The 18,047-nt window shown below is 53.4% G+C and overlaps 2 protein-coding genes across 2 annotated transcripts; one reads left to right on the top strand and one right to left on the bottom strand.

The window, feature by feature from the left end:
- The first annotated feature begins 3,329 nt into the window (after positions 1-3,329).
- Efemp2 (EGF containing fibulin extracellular matrix protein 2) lies at positions 3,330-10,593 on the top strand. The gene is given in 12 exon segments (XM_028892820.2): positions 3,330-3,410; positions 3,675-3,792; positions 4,021-4,069; positions 4,696-4,902; positions 6,320-6,442; positions 6,661-6,777; positions 6,908-7,027; positions 8,821-8,940; positions 9,027-9,153; positions 9,350-9,525; positions 9,528-9,544; positions 10,299-10,593. Coding segments are annotated over 11 exon segments (1,329 nt in total). The 5' UTR covers positions 3,330-3,410; positions 3,675-3,681; the 3' UTR covers positions 10,461-10,593.
- Positions 10,594-11,471: 878 nt separating this feature from the next.
- Positions 11,472-17,361, bottom strand: Mus81 (MUS81 structure-specific endonuclease subunit). The gene is made up of 16 exons (XM_028892818.2): positions 16,980-17,361; positions 16,762-16,891; positions 16,038-16,123; positions 15,504-15,602; positions 15,301-15,369; positions 15,048-15,133; positions 14,409-14,549; positions 14,179-14,274; positions 13,961-14,082; positions 13,587-13,684; positions 12,741-12,857; positions 12,554-12,649; positions 12,255-12,383; positions 12,075-12,178; positions 11,716-11,799; positions 11,472-11,639 (listed from the first exon to the last, which is right to left on the bottom strand). Exons 1-16 carry the CDS (start codon positions 17,112-17,114, stop codon positions 11,573-11,575), a joined length of 1,659 nt encoding a protein of 552 aa, XP_028748651.1. The 5' UTR covers positions 17,115-17,361; the 3' UTR covers positions 11,472-11,572.
- Between the last annotated feature and the right edge of the window lie 686 nt (positions 17,362-18,047).

Below are 18,047 nucleotides of genomic sequence, written 5' to 3'. Positions count from 1 at the left end.
GCTCCTTCTCATTCTAACATGGGACAAGGTTTAGTCTTAGAGTCAGGGGGACTTGAGTTCTAACGTTGTTCTTGTTACTTTGGTGGCACCTGGGACCAATCTGTCAGCCCCTGTCGTCTGTGGAGGAACAGTGATAGCCTAGCTCTGGCTTCACAAGAGGATGTGGAGTGTCCTGGCCAGTGCCTGGGATGGTTAGATCTTGATAATCAGGATAGTCAGGAGTTTTTATTTGCATTAGTAACAGCTTTAGTAGGTAGTTATAGTGGCTTATGCCTTTAATTCCAGTACATGGGAGCTGAGACAAGAGGCTTTCCAGGTGTTCAAGGCTAGCCTGTTTTCATAGGAAGTTCCAGACCAGCATGGGCTATATGAGACCCTATTTCATACAGCAAGGACAAACATTAACTGAGATGTAAATCACTTACTGTGCAATTTATCTTTTTGGTTTTGGGATTTTGTTGTTGTTGTTTTTTGTTTTGTTGTTGTTTTCCAGGCAGGGTCTTACTATGTACCTCTGGCTGTCCTGGAACTCACTATTTAGACTAGGCTTGCCTTGAACTCACAGAGATATACCTGCCTCTGCCTCCCAGGTGCTGGAATTAAAGTCATACACCACATTGCCCAGCTGCAACTTACCTTTAATATTTTATGTGTGTGTGTGTGTGTGTATGTGTGTGTGTGTGTGTGTGTATGTAATCCAGTGTAGTGGCCCACACCTTTAATCCTAGCACTCAAGGAGCAGAGGCAGGTGGATCTCTGCATTGTAGACTAGTCTGGTCTACATAGTGAGTTCCAGGATAGCCAGGGCTATGTAAAGAGACAATGTCTGAAAACAAACAAAAAATGGGTGTGTGTGTGTGTGTGTGTGTGTGTGTGTGTGTGTGTGTGTATGTATTTATATATTTGAGACAGGGTCTCTCTTTGGACATCTGCTTGCCTCCCCTTCCCAAGGGGATTAAAAGCTTACGCCACCAGGCCAGGTTCTTTTTCTTTTCTTTATTTTTCTTTCTTTTCCTGTTTCCAGCAGCAGGGCTTTGAGATTGGCCTGATTGGGCAATGGGGAATGAAGAAATAACAGACGTGCATACTGAAAACCTGGGGCCCTGGTGGGCCATGTGTTCTGAGGGAGACATCCCAGCAGCCTGGAAACCCAGCCAGTTTATTACTTGAGCTGAGGGAGGACAGTTAGCTAATCTCCTTGGGGGGTCTCTACAGGAGAGCCATCTCAGGCTTCAATCATCTGGGCTTTCAAAATGCACACACTGTCAGCATCCACACTCTCACACTCACGGAAGGCCTTGCCATTCCTCTGAGCCGACTGGAGAAGGCCCTGCCATTCTCACAGGTCTTATCGACGGGGTCCTTGACATGGCTATGTTAACATCGATAATACACCTTCACTCAGGACTTCATCTGCTCCCCACACTTTTCTTTTCTTTCTTTTTTTTTTTTTTGCCTCTCTGTGCTTTGTTCTACTTCAGTGTGTGTGTGTGTGTGTGTGTCTGTCTGTGTGTGTGTGTGTGTGTGTGTCTGTGTGTCTGTCTGTCTGTCTGTCTGGGTTACTGGGATTGAACCTTGGGTCCTGGTAACTGATAAACAAGCAGGGTACTATTGAGCTACATCCCTAGCCCTCTATTGCTTCAAAATAAATAAGACAGAGCTGGAAAAATGGCTCCAGTATTCCTTTTTCAGATGACCTGAGTTTGGTTCTCAACACCCACGTCAGGCAGCCCACAGCTGCCTGTAAACCCAGGTCTAGGGGACACCTCTGGCCTCTGCGGACATCTGTGCTCAGGTGTACATACCTGTACACAGATGCAGACATATACATGTCATTAAAAATAAATATTTTTTTCTAAAAAGCTGGGGCAAGGTGCTTGTCACAGAACATGAGGCCTGACTTCAGATCCCTCCCTGCACTGCCATGAAAGCCAATTGTGGTGGTGATGGCTGTCTGTCCCCCCAGTGCTGAGGACCTGGGAGGTGGGGACAGGCAGGCCCTGGGAGCACACTGGCCAGCCAGTCTAGCTGAAACAGTGAACTCCAGATTCCGTGAGAGACCCTGTCTTAACACATAAGGTGGAGAGCAAGAGCCCGCACCGGCATATAGGCACACAAGAATATACTACACACAGACGATTAAATGAAAGGAAGCAGACTTAAAAAAAAAAAAAAAAAATCATGGCAGAGCTGGGCTTGGTGGCGCATGCCTTTCATCCCAGCACCTGGGAGGCAGAGGCAGGTGGATCTCTGTGAGTTCAAGACCAGCCTGGTCTACATAGTGGGTTCCAGAACAGCCAGAGCTCTTTTGTAAGAACCTGTCTCAAAAAGACAAAAAAAAAAAAAAAAAAAAAAAAAAAAAAAAAAAAAAAAGATGGGAAGAGGTTGAGTAAGGGAAAGGAAGGTCGGGCTATTGCTGCAAGCAGGATAGGCCAGGCACAGGGAACCCTGGACACGCAGTCCTTTCCCGTCTAGTCCCGCCCTGAGACGTGGGCAACGCGAAGTCCCGCCCGTTCGCCCCTTCCTGGGAGCTCGAGGCACCCAGACTCCGCCCTCCAGGCATGATCTCTGTTGGGGACAGAGGCGGAAACTGGGTGGGGGACCTGGGTGGGAAGAGGGTCGGGAAAGGGCTGGCACCGGGCCCTAGTGTCCTCCGTGCCCAAGTTCAAGCTCGTCCCCCCCCCGGGGGGGGGCGTCCATTCATTTCGGGCCAAGACAATTGCTGCCCTCTCCCCCACACTGGTGTGGCTCAGCGCAGGCAGGCTCAGGGGAAGAAGTGCCCGAGTAGAGCGAGGCAGAGGGAGCTGGACAATTCATTGTATGCCTGGGTGAGAGTCCGGAAACCTTGGATGAAGTTTTGAGACCATCTAAGTGACGGTGTGGGAGCACAGGCTAAAATTCTGAAAGTAGCAGGGTTTGGGGGTTTGAGAATTAAATGCCTAGTCTGTTCTGAGAGGCGCAGAATCAGGGTCTGGCTGTTTAGCTCCAGCCGAGGTGCGAGTGCGCAGCATGCAGTTCTGGGGGCCCAGGTTAGATAGGCTCTAGGTGGACAGGATGACATTTTGAGCGAGGGTCTGGGGTCACCAGGTAAGCTTGGGGGCCAAACATCAAGGTCAGTTGCCCAAGGACCCAAGCTTTGGGGGAACTCTGGCCAGGCGCCCGCAGGCGGCTCCAGGCGGCGCCGCGGGGGACCGGGTGGGGGCCTGTGGCCGGCTCCGGGCGGAGAAGCCGGGGGGTCGGGGTCCCTCCCCCTGGCGCGGACTCAGGAATCCGCCGAAGGGCGGGCGGAGGCGCCGGGGTGGGCCGCGGCGGGCGGGCGGGCGGGCGGGGGGCGCTTCCTGGGGCCGCGCGTCCAGTGAGCTGCGCGGTCGGTCCGTCCGTCCGCCCGCAGGCACTGCCGGAGGCAACGAGTGAGTGGCCGCGGCGGAGGGAGGGCGCGGGCCGTGGCGCGAGGGGCCGAGTCCGCGCTGCGAAGCCGAGAGGCCTGCGCTCCAGGACTCGCGGGGCGGGGGCGGGGCGGGGCGCTCCGGGATTGCGGGGCCTGCTCTGGAAGGCTCGGGTGCTCCCCACACCGTCCCGAGACGAGACAGCTGGGAACCCAGGCTTCCCTTCCTGATACAGGGAATGGGGGGTGTCGTGGCAGAGGCCCCTGACCCCTGCCCACCACCTCCCAGCCCCAGGATGCTCCCTTTTGCCTCCTGCCTCCCCGGGTCTTTACTGCTCTGGGCGCTTTTGCTGCTGCTCTTGGGAGCAGCGTCTCCACAGGACTCCGAAGAGCCGGACAGCTACACGGTGGGGACCGTGGGGCCACCAGCTTGGGATGGGATGGGAAAGATAGCGGGACCAGGATCCCGGGGTGGCTGCTTCCTGGGGAAGAGTCTCCCCTGCTCGGTTGGTGGAAGGCTGGGGGCCATTGTGTGGGGCTGACCTGAGTATGACTGGACTCAGGCCCTGGTTTTGGCCTGGCTAGTTGGAGGAGACTGCCAGGGTGGTCACTGGCCACATCGGGTTCCCTTCCAGGAGTGTACAGATGGGTATGAGTGGGATGCAGACAGCCAGCACTGCCGGGGTGAGTATGCCCGGGGTACTGGCCATCTCCAGGAACCGGGAAGGGACCATTGTTTCCCAGGGATACCCTGTCTCCTAGAGCTCTGCAGGAACCTGAGGGCCTTTTCACTGTCCAGCTAGCCAAAGCCAGCCGTGGTTGTCTTGTGCCACTCAGTTAGGAGCCCTACCCCTTCAAGAAGCCCAGCAGACTGAGCCTCTATCTGCAGTAGGCAAGAGAGCCCCTGGCGATTGCCCAGAGAGAGGGAAATGCTCGCACCTTCCCTGAACTGCCCTCGACTCTCCTAGCCCAGCTCTTCATCCCAGTGCAGCCTGGGAGATCAGTACACTCTGGGGGCTGGAGGTCCGCAAATTACTCTTGGGCAGAGGTAAAGGCAGGGTTTTGAGGAGGAATGGAAACTCCCTTGGAGGCAGGAGAATAGGGACAGCAGTGGAAATAGGTGGCCCTACTCCCAGTCCTGCAAATTCCTGGGAGGGGTTCTGGGTCGGCAGCCTTAGTTTGCTGAGCAGAGAGAAAGAAAGCCTTGCTCTGTTGCTCAGCTTAGAGAAGGCCAAGTTGGGCTTCTGCCTCCCACTACCTCCAGGGCCAGCCCAGGTGACTGGCTGTGCCCAGCAGGCCCCTCTCTGCAGATGTCAATGAGTGCCTGACCATCCCCGAGGCCTGCAAAGGTGAAATGAAATGCATCAACCACTATGGGGGCTATTTGTGTCTGCCTCGATCTGCCGCTGTCATCAATGATCTACATGGTGAAGGGCCTCCGCCGCCAGTGCCTCCTGCTCAGCACCCCAACCCTTGCCCACCAGGCTATGAGCCTGATGAACAGGAGAGCTGTGTGGGTAAGTGGGGAGCCATGCTGGCTGGCACCTAGCCTTCCAGACCTCTTACCAGGCTTTTTTTTTTTTTTTATTAATTGTATTTAGTGTACAAAGTAACAGGTTTTTATCGTGGTATCACCCAGCATACTTCATACTTGATATTTGTTTTAATCCTTCTACTGTCCCTTTTTTGTTTGTTTGTTTCTTGTTTTTGTTTTGGTTTGGTTTTTGGTTTTTTGAGACAGGGTTTCTCTGTGTGTAGCCTTGGCTGTCCTAGAACTCATCCTGTAGACTAGGCTGGCCTTCCTCTGCCTCCCAAGTGCTGAGTGCTGGTATTAAAGGCGTGCGCCACCACTGCCCAGCTGTGTATGTGCTTTGTGTTTTGAGACAGAGTCTCTGGGCTTGATCCCCTCACCACATAAAACAAATGTGGTGCACACTTTAAATCCCAACACTAGGGAGGCAGAAGCAGGAAGATCAGAAATTAAAGGTCATCCTCAGTCATATAAAGAGTTTGAGACTGGGCTGGAGAGATGGCTCAGCGGTTAAGAGCACTGACTGCTCTTCCAGAGGTCCTAAGTTCAATTCCCAGCAACCACATGGTGGCTCACAACCATCTGTAATGAGATCTGGCGCCCTCTTCTGGCCTGCAGGCAAACATGCTGTATATATAATAAATAAATAAATCTTAAAAAAAAAAGTTTGAGACCAACCTGTGCTACATGAGAGTCTATCACAAAAGCATTAATGAATTAACAAAATAATAAGGTAATTTTCCACACTAAATACTGCAGACTTCATGCTCCTTCCTTGCTGAGAGAGGACTCTGGCTCCTCAGAGAGATATCCAAATCCTCACCTGCTGCAGCCCAGTGCACGGTCTGCTCAGGAAGTCCCTAGCAGCCCCCTCACTTCCTGTGCAGATCTGTAAGAGCTCTGCTCCCAGCCTCCGCTGGCTTTTTGCTTTGGACTTTTTGCTTTTTGCTTTGGCTTTTTGCTTTTTGCTGAGGACCATTGGCCTTGGAGGAGGGAAGATTGTGGTCTAGAGTCAGCTGAGGGATGTAAATGGACAAATCTTTATTTATTTGTTTATATTTATTTATTTAAAGACAGGATCTCACTATGCAGCTCTAGCTGACTTGGAACTCTGTAGCTCTGGCTGGCTTGGAACTCACAGGGATTCTCCTGCCTCTGCCACCAGACCCTACAAGGCTTTGTTTTATATGCTCACCTAGTGGGTGCTTTTCCTGGTGGCCCCCTGGTGGGCTGTATTTTGTGCTGTTGAGAGGGTCTGTGTCACATGTTCATGTTTTGCTGCCAACTACCCATGCATCCATGCGAATGACGTCCAGTATGGGCCACCTCCTCCTAAAATGAGGTGCCTGACATGGTCAGTAACGCATGGGACTCCAGTAAGGGCTGAATGGTGTCTCTCACAGATGTGGACGAGTGTGCCCAGGCTTTGCATGACTGTCGCCCTAGCCAGGACTGTCATAACCTGCCTGGCTCCTACCAGTGCACCTGTCCTGACGGTTACCGAAAAATTGGGCCGGAATGTGTGGGTGAGTTCAGAGAATGGCTTTCCCAGTTCTTGTTTTGCGACTTTGGTCTGGCTCTTGACCTAATGCCTTATCTTTATCCCAGTCCTCTGCTACTGGTGCCCTCCTGTCACCAGACACAGAGGACTCAGTGTGGGTGGCTCAACTCAGCTCTCCGGCACCAGCTGCTCAGGCCCCGGCCTGACTCGTGCCCTGCTCTCCCTCCCCTGCCTCCCTCTCAGACATAGACGAGTGTCGCTACCGCTATTGCCAGCACCGGTGTGTGAACCTGCCAGGCTCCTTTCGCTGCCAGTGTGAGCCAGGATTCCAGTTGGGACCTAACAACCGCTCTTGTGTGGGTGAGGCTCTGGGGTCCTGGGTAGAGATGTGTGTGATGGGGGCAGGATCTCCTTCCTGAGCCTGAGTTGGGGATGGGGGCGGACTCTGGGTTCTTCCTCTGCTTTTACCTGTTTTCTCTGGCACCCGCAGATGTGAATGAGTGTGACATGGGAGCCCCATGTGAGCAACGCTGCTTCAACTCCTACGGGACCTTCCTGTGTCGTTGTAACCAAGGCTATGAGCTGCACCGGGACGGCTTCTCCTGCAGTGGTGAGAGTCCGCGTGTGCTACCGGGTAGTGCATTGGTCCCCCAGGACTTGCAACATAATGGACCAACTCCAGGCACATCGTCATTTGCCTGAGGCTTCCATGTCTCATTCTCTGCACCTACAGACCTCCATGTCCTCCATCCTGAGCTGGTTGCTGGGCACTCCCAGCTTAGTGGGGATGGGTTGTTAGGCCCTGCTGAAGCTTGTTGGAGAGACAGGGAAGGATGTGAGTGCCCGTCTTCCTGGAAGTTGAGTTGACTGGAATCCTGCACTAGGACACATCTCTCTTCTTTCTGGGCACATTTCTACCGTAAACAGGTTATTTGGAATACGGAGAGGGACCATGATAATAGGCTTTGTCAACTCAGGCAGCAAAAGTGGGACACCCACTTGTTTATAACTTAGATGCTCAGTCTCATTGAATCTGGTCAATGATGGTTTATTTTTGCAAACACTAATATTCCTCCAGGTGTGTTGGCAGGATTGTAAAAAGCAAGCAGAAAGGCCAGAGAAAATGGTGACTTTCATCTTTCCACTTACAGAGAAAAGTGACTTGTCAAAGTTCAGACAGAAAAGATGAGATGGGGCCAGGGCTTGACCCCAGGCCTCTCACCATGTTACCTGGCATGCCCTCCATTTATTTTATGCTCTGCTGTGAAACGTATCGTTGGTGCTCAGTTATGTGAAAAGAACAAAAGCAAAGAGACAGTGTGCTGCATGTGGCATGCACATGCCGCAGAAGTCGGATATTCTGGCTGCAGATTGCAGGTTAGCCTGGAGCGCTTCTCCAGTCCAGCCCAGTCATTTGGCATGGAAACGGACCTTTCCTAGAACTACTTAGTAGGACTTAGACCCAAGCCTCTAGAGTCCTGGTGCCTTTTAATACAGAGTCTATATAACCCTGGCTATCCTGAAGCTCTCTATATAGACCAGGCTAGCCTACAGAGACCTGCTGAGTAGTGCTGGGATCAAAGGCATGGGCCACCATGTTGGGATGGTGCATTGTTTCTTAAATATTCTTAAAGTCCTGGGAAGAGTCCCTTGTGAGCTGAAAGGTCTGCTTGTTCTTGTTTTGAGACAGGGTCTCACTCTGTAGCCTTGGCTGGCCTAGAGTCTCTTATGTAGACCAGGCTGGCCTCAGACAGATATGATTGCCTCTGCCTCCCAAGTGTTGTGATCGAACACTCCATTTGTTTTTTTGTTTTTTTTTGAGACAGGGTTTCTCTGTGTAGCTTTGGAGCCTGACCTGGAACTTGCTTTGTAGACCAGGCTGGCCTCGAACTCACAGAGATCTGCCTGGTTCTGCCAAGTGCTTGGATTAAAGGTGTGCGCCACCACCGCCCAGCACCCCGTTTGTTTTTTGAGGCAGGATTTTATTATGTAGCCCTGGCTGGCCTTGAACTTGCCATATAATCCTGGCTGGACTCCCTGTGTGGACAAGCTGGCCTTGAACTTGATATAATCCTCCTGCCTTTGCCTCCCAAATGCTGAGATTATAGACATTCAGCAACATGCCAAGTCTGTATTCTTTCTTTTCTCTTTCCTCTCCCTTTCTGTGCTGGGATGGAACGTAGCGCCTCCAGCGTGTTAGGCAAGTACTCTACCACTGAGTTACATCCCCAGCCCCTCTGACCTCCTTTGAAACAGTCAGCCCCCCTGTGAGCATTCCTGGGTTATCTCACCCTTCTCTCTTCCCACGTCAGCCTTATGGGGGGCTGGGCTCTCTCAGTGTCTGTGGCACTCAGTTGTGCAGACTGCCTTTGGCCCAGGGTCCTCATCCCCACCCTCCCTCAGATATCGATGAGTGCAGCTACTCCAGTTACCTCTGCCAGTATCGCTGTGTCAACGAGCCAGGCCGCTTCTCCTGTCACTGCCCACAAGGCTACCAGCTGCTGGCCACGAGGCTCTGCCAAGGTACGGGTGCTTCTGGTGGGTGGCCTTTTAGTCTGGTGGCTTTTTACTCTCAGTCCCAGAGTCCAACCTCACCTCCCCTGGCACAGACATTGACGAGTGTGAATCAGGTGCACACCAGTGTTCTGAGTCCCAAACCTGTGTGAACTTCCATGGGGGCTACCGCTGTGTGGACACTAACCGTTGCGTGGAGCCCTATGTCCAAGTGTCTGACAAGTGAGTCAACCTGATGGCAGTTTCCAGCGGTAACTACAATTCCCAGAGGTCTGTGGGGGCTAACTGGTTTAATCAGGCTGGTGAGTACCCATGATGTCTCATGGGAGTTATAGTCTTACATGCTTGGGGTTTCCTCTTTAGGAGGTGGGTATCTGGGAAATGGGCCCTCATTCCCATCATGTCTTGGGGTCTCTAGCCGCTGCCTCTGCCCTGTCTCCAACCCCCTGTGTCGAGAACAACCGTCATCCATTGTACACCGCTACATGAGCATCACCTCGGAGCGAAGTGTGCCTGCGGACGTGTTTCAGATCCAGGCAACCTCTGTCTACCCTGGTGCCTACAATGCCTTTCAGATCCGCGCTGGAAACACACAAGGGACTTCTACATCAGGGTAAGGTGCTTCTCTGCTCACACCCAGTTGACTTGAATAATCGAAAATAGAAGGCCTCAAGCCATTTAAATGGGAGCTGCCCCAGGAAGCTGGGCTCCTGTCGGAAGTCAGAGATCTCCACATTTCCAGGCAATTCTAGTGATTAATGGGGTTTGAGTCCCAGTATTGGTTTCTCTTCTTTGGCTTTGACATCCTTATCCAGAAATCAGGAAACACAGTTCCTGCAGGGCTGGTATCAGAGACTCCAGCTTTGCTGGCAAGGAAGACAGCTGGTGTAGGTGTGAGGACCTTGAACCCATGGTCCTTAATGCTGTCTCCAGCATGGAGGTGTCTGGCATCAAAATTTATTTCTCCTTTCAGAACTGCTTTGGGACTGGTGGCACAGCACCATGGCAGAACATGTGCTTACCATTCTAGCTCTTAGTTCCTTCCCCAGCCCCAAAACATGACAGACAGACAGACAGAGACTTGAAAACTTTGAAGGGGGAGTGGGCCAGCCTATGTCACCAAAGGCCCATCATTTCCAAAACTTGAGTCATCAGGTAGTCATGGAGGAAAATCGAGGTGGACAGGGTCAGAGGAGAACCAGGGGCAGGGACTTGGGCACTGGAGGGGAAGAGAAATGTCAGAGGTAGATGAGAACTTGAGCAGCAACCTGGTTAGACAGTTTCCAAGCCTCACGGCCACGGGGCAGGGGGTTGATCCTGGAGTAGGGTCCTGGCTCCTAGGCTAACACAATCTCTATGTTCTGCAGCAAATCAACAATGTCAGTGCCATGCTGGTTCTTGCCAGGCCAGTGACAGGACCCCGGGAGTATGTGCTGGACCTGGAGATGGTCACCATGAACTCTCTTATGAGCTACCGGGCCAGCTCCGTACTGAGACTCACCGTCTTTGTGGGAGCCTACGCCTTCTGAAGGAGACCCTCAGGGAAGGGTTGGGTGGGGCCCCTTTCTTTCTCCCTCCCATAGCTTAAGGAGCCTGGGGTTTAGGGATGACTGTTCTGCTTAAAGAGACAATGACGTGAAGGACAATAAAGGGAGAAAGGAGTCCTGGTGGCCAAGGTGGGTGAGTAACCTCAGCCTGGGAAGGGGCCGGGCTTGTGAAAGCAGCAGGCAAATTTCACCCCAGGGGTCCTCTCTGCATTCAGGCTGAGAAGGTTCCAGAGCCGAGAGTCATCCTTCATAATCAACCTGAGCAGGGAGTTCTAAGGAGTGTACACTTCAGGCTTTAACTCAGAGCTTGGCTGAGGCTAGGCCCCAGAAACCATGTTCAGGTCAGGGCCAGGAGGTCTGGGGTTACCACCCTAGCTTTACCCCAAACTGTATATTTGGACGAGCCCTGCTGTTCTCCAATCACCAAAATGAGGCACCTGGACTGAGAACACCCTTCTATTCCAAGTTGTGGTGCCTTTTGTCAAAGAAACTTATTTGATCGGGGGTCACTTAGTTACACTCAAAGATACAGTGCCCCACTGACTCCATCTCCTTGACCAGGGAATGCCCAACACCTGAGCAGCATTATCGGTTTATTTTTGCATAGGGTCTGGCCTAACACAAATTAAGTGCTTGTTATAACTGTGTACAACTACGCTTAGCCAGGAGCTTGCCTTAAAAAAAAAAAAAAAAAAAAAAAAAAAAACACTACAGACCAGGCATAGTGGTCCACACCTTTAACTTCAGGACTTGGAAGGTGGGCCTGGGAAGCCTGGGAATTCCAGGCCAGCCTGGGTTTTAAGAGGGGGTAGGGAAACACTGCAAGGTTGTAGCTCATTGCTGTGTGGAAGAGGAATTGCCTAGCATGCATGAGGCTGTGGGTCCCACCACCAATACCACAGAACAAAAGCCACAGGCTTGCAGGTGTAGTCTCCCGGTCCCTGCATATTTCATAAGGCCCTTGGCATTGTTTCCTTAACTCCTCAGACTACAAACGTTTAGATTTTTATTCCAGCCCAAAGGATCCCAGTTAAAAGGCTGACTAGCCTGCATGGAGACAGACATGGGTGCTGGGGTGTGTCTTCAGGGGTGGCTCAGGGCAGGGGGCTGGGGCTGCAGTACAGTTGGAACAGGGTTCTGCTCAGAGCGGGCCCCAGATTTCTGCAAGAAGAGAATCGGAAGGTTGGCCCAGTGCCTCGGGCCACCCCGTCTTCTCTCCAGGTTGTCTTACCCTTACCTCTGCAGACGCCCACACTTGACAGTGCTCAACAGCATCTCCTGCTCCTTCGGGGTGGCACAGGCATCATAGGCAGCCAGGAGACTGGGGGTAGGGCATACAATGGCTGACTCTCTGGGCCAGCATCATGAGAGCTAAGGCAGGAAGGGTTCAGCCTAGAGTGGAGGAGTCTGGACACTGCACATTTCCTGATCCTGGTGATAGAGGCCCCCTTCATCCTGCCTGCCCTCCCCCTTCCTGGGAAACACTGGGACAGAACCTTCCGAGGCTCCCACACAGAGCCAAGCTTCTCAAGAAGCACTGGAGAAGCTGACCTCCACCCAGGAAGGACAGGAACCCAGCGGCTCTCTGGGGTGTACCTGGCAGGTGTGCTGTACCGATCCACCAGGGCCGCTGCCTTCTCCCCGCTCAGTCCACGCACCTGCATCAGCTGCCGGGCAAATACTTCTCGCACAGACTGGGCCTGGGGTTGGGAGTGGCCTATATTAGGGGTGATCTGGGACCAGGTCACCTAAGCAGAGGCAAGGCAAGGGTGGTACCTTGTTCTTGACGGCTTCTGCATTGAAGTCACTGAAGGTGAGGAGTGAGCAGAGAGGATTTGTGGAAGGTCTTGTTCCCGATTCAGCATCCCCTGGGGTTCCCCAGGGGCGGCTGCGTAGGGTGTGGCCCTGATAGAAGAGGGGATTGAGGCTAGGGGAGGCTCTAAGGGTTAACCCCCAGCTGTTCCTTTCCTGGGCCTCAGTGGGAAACCTGAGAAACCAGGATCTCACCCACCTTTCCTCGCTTGGGCAGCAAAGACCAGGTGAGGGCCCAGTGCTGGTCAGAGGCATCTGCTCACCTGATAAAGTCTTTCTAGGCCCTTTGTCAAAAGGGCCAGGTAGCCAGCTGACTCCTTAATATCCATGGTACGCTTCACAAAGAAGCCATCGATGACCTGGAGAAGAGCACCCAAGGGAGGTGGCTCCTGGCCTAATCCATGGACTACACAATCTGCCAGCCTGCCCCTCCCCGCCCTTCCAGCTCACCTGGGTGTTTGTGACAGCCTGCAGCAAGGTACTCTCAGGAAGGCTGAGGTTGTGGACAGACCCATGTTCCTCCACCAAGTATACCCGGTGTCCCAGGCCACAGCGCTTCAGGCGGAACTGGGAAGGCAGGCAGAAGCAGGGTGGGTCAGGCCCGAATGCCTACATGTCTGGGCTGGCCGTCATATCACATTAAGATTACAAGGAGACAGGTTTGGAGAGATGGCTCAGTGGTTAACAACACTGACTACTCTTCTAGAGGACCCAGGTTCAATTCCCAGCATGGCAGTTCACATGGCAGCTCACAACTGTCTGTAACTCTTAAGATCTGACACCCTTACCCTTGCACAGACACACATGCAGGCAATGCACCATAAAATAAATTATGTATCACAAATCGTGTGTGTGTGTGTGTGTGTGTGTGTGTGTGTGTGTGTGTGTGTGTGTGAAGGAGACCCTGATCCTACAGTCTCCTGGCTCTTTGCCTGTCTTAGAGGAGCCTCCACACTCCACACAGGCTCTTGCTATGACTGCTGTAGGAAGGCCGTGAACCTCTGAACAATACACGTCCTCTGAGCCACCCTTGGCCTGTTATTAGCCTCTGTGACCCTAGCTGAGCCCCGCTGCTTCTGCATTTCCAATCTTGTTTATCTGAGATCTCCAGGGATAGGTACTCAAGGCGTCTTTAAGTTTCTCAGGCCAACCTAGCAAACCTTGCGTTCCTACTGTGTACCTGCATGGCTTAAAGGGGGCTCAAAATGGGAATGGCTGGAGGCCTCTGGCGCTCCGCTTTGAGACCACCCAACATCGTTGTCTAGGCTGAGGTAAGGAGTGAGCAGGCTACGGCACCTTCTGCTCTCGAAAACGGCCATCAATGATGCTGCTGCACAGGTCATCCAGCCGCTTGCGTTCCACAATGTGGTCCAAGACTAACTCCCCAGGTCTTGCTGCCAAGAAGTCAAAAAGAGTCTTATTGTCGGGGCTGGAGAGATGGCTCAGCAGTTAAGAGCACACTGGCTGCTGTCCCAGAGGACCGGGGTTCAATTCCCACCCCCGACATAGCAGCTCACAACTGTCTCTAACTCCAGTTCCAGGGGCTCTGACACCTTCATACCAACGCACATAAAATAAAGTTAAATAAATTATAAGAAAAAAAGAAGAGTCTTACTGTCTTCCCCCAACCCACCCACGGCAGCCTCCGATGCCTGCCCATGACCCTTTACCTGGGTCTCCGGGCCTGGTCTCCTGTGCTACCCACACAAAGTCCCCAACGTGCAGCTTCCGTACTGTGTGGGGCACACGCAGCCGCTGTAACTCTCGGAGCATTTCTGGCCTGTGCCCTGCCCTAGTATTTCAAGAAAGGAGGCCCAGGTCAGGGCGAGCCTGTGCTCTCCACCCTTCGGCACCCTCCAGCTGTTCTCGAGGCTGCCCCGTCACTCACCCTCTGGTCTCTCCAGTGTCCACACACAGCAGCACTCGGTACTCACCGGGCCTCAGCTCCAGGGGTGGCTGCTGGATGCCACCTTCACTGGTGCCACTGTGAGGGGATGGGGGCTGTGCATAAGACCTCAGTGCCAGGGTAGTCCCCCACAGCTCCCGGGCGGGCGACTATGGCTCAACAGTTAGAGCTCCCTGAGACATGGCTGCCCCCATTTTCCCTTCCTTGCTTACGGTTCCAACATGGTGGCTTCTGGGGCTGCTGACTCCTCTCCACAGGGCTCCTCTGGCCTGATGCCAATGTTCAGAGGGCTCAGGCCTTCTGCCTGGGCCAGCTTTTGGGCCAGCTCCAGGCCCTCTGGTGTCAGTGCGTACCTGGGAGGTGGAGAAGCCAGTTTTATCCTCTATACCTGGCAAGCTCTGCTGCCCTAAGCTAGGTGAGCTTTACCCTCCTTGGTATAAGTTCAGTGGCTCCCCACGTCCTCTTCCTCCCTGTCCCTCAGCTCAGCTTCCTCAGGACCTCCTAATGCTGTTTCAGCTTCGCAAGGCATGCCTCACAACTCTGCCCCCCTATTTTCACTCAGCTCCACACTCTCCTCCCTAGAATATTCTTGGCATCTCTAATTGGCCAATTTTAAGACATGTCAAATGTTTGCGCAGCTCCCTGCTCTGATACCAGACCTTTCATCCTTCCCCTCAGCTGCTCATACTTTCCAGGTCCTCCAACTTCAGGCTCTCAGTGGGAAGGCTGGCCTGCCTCAGCCTCACAGCACCAGGTCTGAGATTTGCTGCGTAATTACAGAGCCTAAGAAGGGCCTAACTCCTGTATGTGCTCCAACCCTGCCTCGAGTACTCCCTGCAGCTTGCCCACACCTGGATGGCCGATGTGTTCTGAGGACCAGGTTCCTGTGGAGGAGGCCTCGGAGGGCAGGCCAGGGTCTCGAACTTCCAGGAACTACCTGTGAAAAGGAAAGGAGACCCTCAGAGAGGCCCTAGTACTCCCACGCCTAAACTTCCTGTGCCGCTAGCCATATGCCATAATTGGATCAGGTTTCATACCAAGGCTGCCTGCCATGAAGGAAGACCGCAGTGGTCTCTCCCTGCCCATTCTCAGCTGGATGCTCACCCTGGGGGCCTTCTGGGCACATTTCTGCAGCAGCTCCTCCTTGGTAAGGAAGCTGTGGCCATCAGGATTCTGAAAGCATGGTAGAAAGAGGGTAGGTTCAGGGCAGGATTCCTCAACCTGATACGGAGTGGCCATCAGGACCACTGCCAGGGCACCTCTGTGAGTCGGCCTCCCCCACACAACTGACTCGGGGAGACACTTACCAGGTGTTCCCTGTAGAGCTGCAGCAGGACCACACGGGCACCTGAGTTCTGTGCTGGCCAATAGCCACCAGTGCTTCCTGCTTGAGGCTGGGTGGGAACCTGAGAGACAGCAGGGCTCTGAATTCAAATGTCTGTAAGTGTCAGCTGAGGTCTCAGCAGGCTACATGGGCCTGGAGAGGGAGATGCTACAAAGCCCTGTGAATCTGGAATGTGACTGTGGCCAGAGCAGGGGCAAGGGTTGGGGTTTGTGTCAGGCCCAGCCTCCAGCCTCCACAACTGGAGAACAAAGTCACTGTAGAAATCCCACAGCTTTCTGAACCGGATCACTTAGCAGCTTCCTCTGGAACTCCATCTACGGCTGTCTCAATAACCCTACTTAGGAATTACGATAGTGTCTCTTAAAGAGAGCAGGAGACTGTCCCAGGCCAGTCTAAATCAGTAAGAGCTGGACACAGGGCTGTTAAATCCCTCAGACCAAGAAGTCCTACTCTCAGCCCTCCCATTTAGCTTTCTACTTCCTTTCCCAATCCTCACTGGCGTTGAGGAGTCCTGGACTTGAGCAGGTGGCTCTTCACTGGCTTGATTCTTCTCTCCAGACGGTAGGCTGGGGGCATGGTCACCTGCAGAGGACAGAGGAAAGTCAGTCCTGCACCCCACTCGGATGCCAGGAGGGGCCTTGATGCGTCGCCTCACTTTGTGAATTGGTGTTGTATTTAAAACATTTCTGTTTTATTAGATGTGTATGAGTGTTTTGCCTGTCTGTATGTTTATGCATCACTTGAATGCAATGCTAGAAGAGACCAGAAGTGGGGGTGGATCCTCTGGAACTGGGGTTTTGGTCTTGAGACAGGGTCTCATTGGGTGAAGCTCTAACTGGCCTCGAACTCATAAAGATCCTCCTGCATTTGCCTCCTCTGAGTGTTGGGATTAAAAGCATGCATCACCATGCCTAACCCCTTGTCATTTTTTGGGACAGTCTCAAGTAGCCCAGGCTACCCTTGAACTCCTGATCCTCTTACCCCCCACCTCCTAAATGCTGGGATTACAGACTTACTTCACAACGCCACCCACCACTTATCATCCATCAGTCGGCTAGCTTTGTACCTGAGAACTACGAGGTTAACAGAGCGTCAATCACTAGCCCTGGGTCCAACAGCAACTACCTGAGAGTGGGGAATTTGAAGCTAAGGTATCCAAGGTATAGACACAGCCTGCACCCAGGAAGTTTAGGGGATCATTAACTCCCCGAGGCGCTCACCGCCTGAAGCTAGGTGCTGCTTCAGCCGCTCGTCCAGCATCCGGCAGAGCCTGTCTCCGAAGTGCTGAAGGATCTTGGCTTCCTTCCCGCTGCGCAGAGGTAAGGGGTACCGTCGGAGGGAGCGCAGTGCCTGGCGAGCAAAAGGGAGAAAGGAACTCATCAAGCCTGGATACCTGGACCATCTGGCTCCGTCTCCAGAAGACCCAGCTGGGACTCACCTTTTGAAACACAAAGCGCGTGTGGCGCCCTCTGCTGGCTGCCTCGTCCCGCCACTCGGTCAGCCAACGAACGAAGAGTGGGTTGGGGCAAACCGGCAGTGGGCGCTTCCGGCCCAAGCGGACCGGTGCTGCCATAAGATCTAGACTGGCTCTTTTGGAGCCTCAAAAGAAACTCCTGAGACTAGAACCCCGACAGTTCTGCAGTTGGTATAGGAACACCTGATTGAGGGTGGGACCTCTCCAACCTAGCCGAAGGAATGCCCTCCTCCCCCGCTTTGGACTACAAGCAGGAGGCTGCAGGGAGGTTAGGTCTGTACCGCCTTTCCTTAGAACCGCCCCCATTCCCCGCCAGCGTCAGCCCTTTGGACGAGCCCCACCCAGGCTGCAGAGCTTTGACCCGCCCCTTCCTCTCACCCCAAAATTCGAGAGTAGGATCATTTTGTGCTGACAATGAAAAAGACGGACAGCGCCCCCTGTGACCGGGAGGGCTGGCTGGGGAGACGCGTAGCCTGAACTTGGCTTGCTCCAAGGTCTCATAAGGCTATTTCCAGGGAATTGTAGAAGAGGCTGGAAAAGGGGCTTGAGAAAAGTGGGGGAGAGGGTGGGACACAAGTGCAAGAGTCTCTGTGGTTGGGACATCTATGAAGGGGTACAAGGGATGAAATAAAGGTAAGGCAGGAGTAGCAGAGCGATCTCGAAATGTGAGGGTGCAATGTCGGGGACGAACACGGGAGCTCAGGCTAAGGGAACGGGGAGGTGTGAGGTGCATCCTGGCAGGTGGAGAGGTCGAATGTGGGCACATGGTTGGGTCTTGACGCTCTTGTGGTTCACTGAAAGTGGAGGAGGCTCTCGGAGGTTGAAGGTGGGCACTTTGCGGGGGGTGGCGGGGACGGATATCTCAGGTTGAGGGACACAAGGGTCAATAAAACACAGGGGTCTCTGTGTTCAGGGATTGGAACAGTTCAAGATCTCCAGCTGTCATGCCGGAAGTCGTCGGCCGCCTCACTGGCCGACCCTCTTCTCAGGCTAGCTTTCCGCGCCCTCCTCCTTCCTCAGGCAGCCTTATAA

Source organism: Peromyscus leucopus, chromosome 1 (genome assembly GCF_004664715.2).
Source record: "Peromyscus leucopus breed LL Stock chromosome 1, UCI_PerLeu_2.1, whole genome shotgun sequence".
Taxonomy (NCBI): Eukaryota; Metazoa; Chordata; class Mammalia; order Rodentia; family Cricetidae; genus Peromyscus; species Peromyscus leucopus.
The sequence above is the reverse complement of the archived record's forward strand: the minus strand, read 5'-3'. Positions and strand labels throughout refer to the sequence as shown.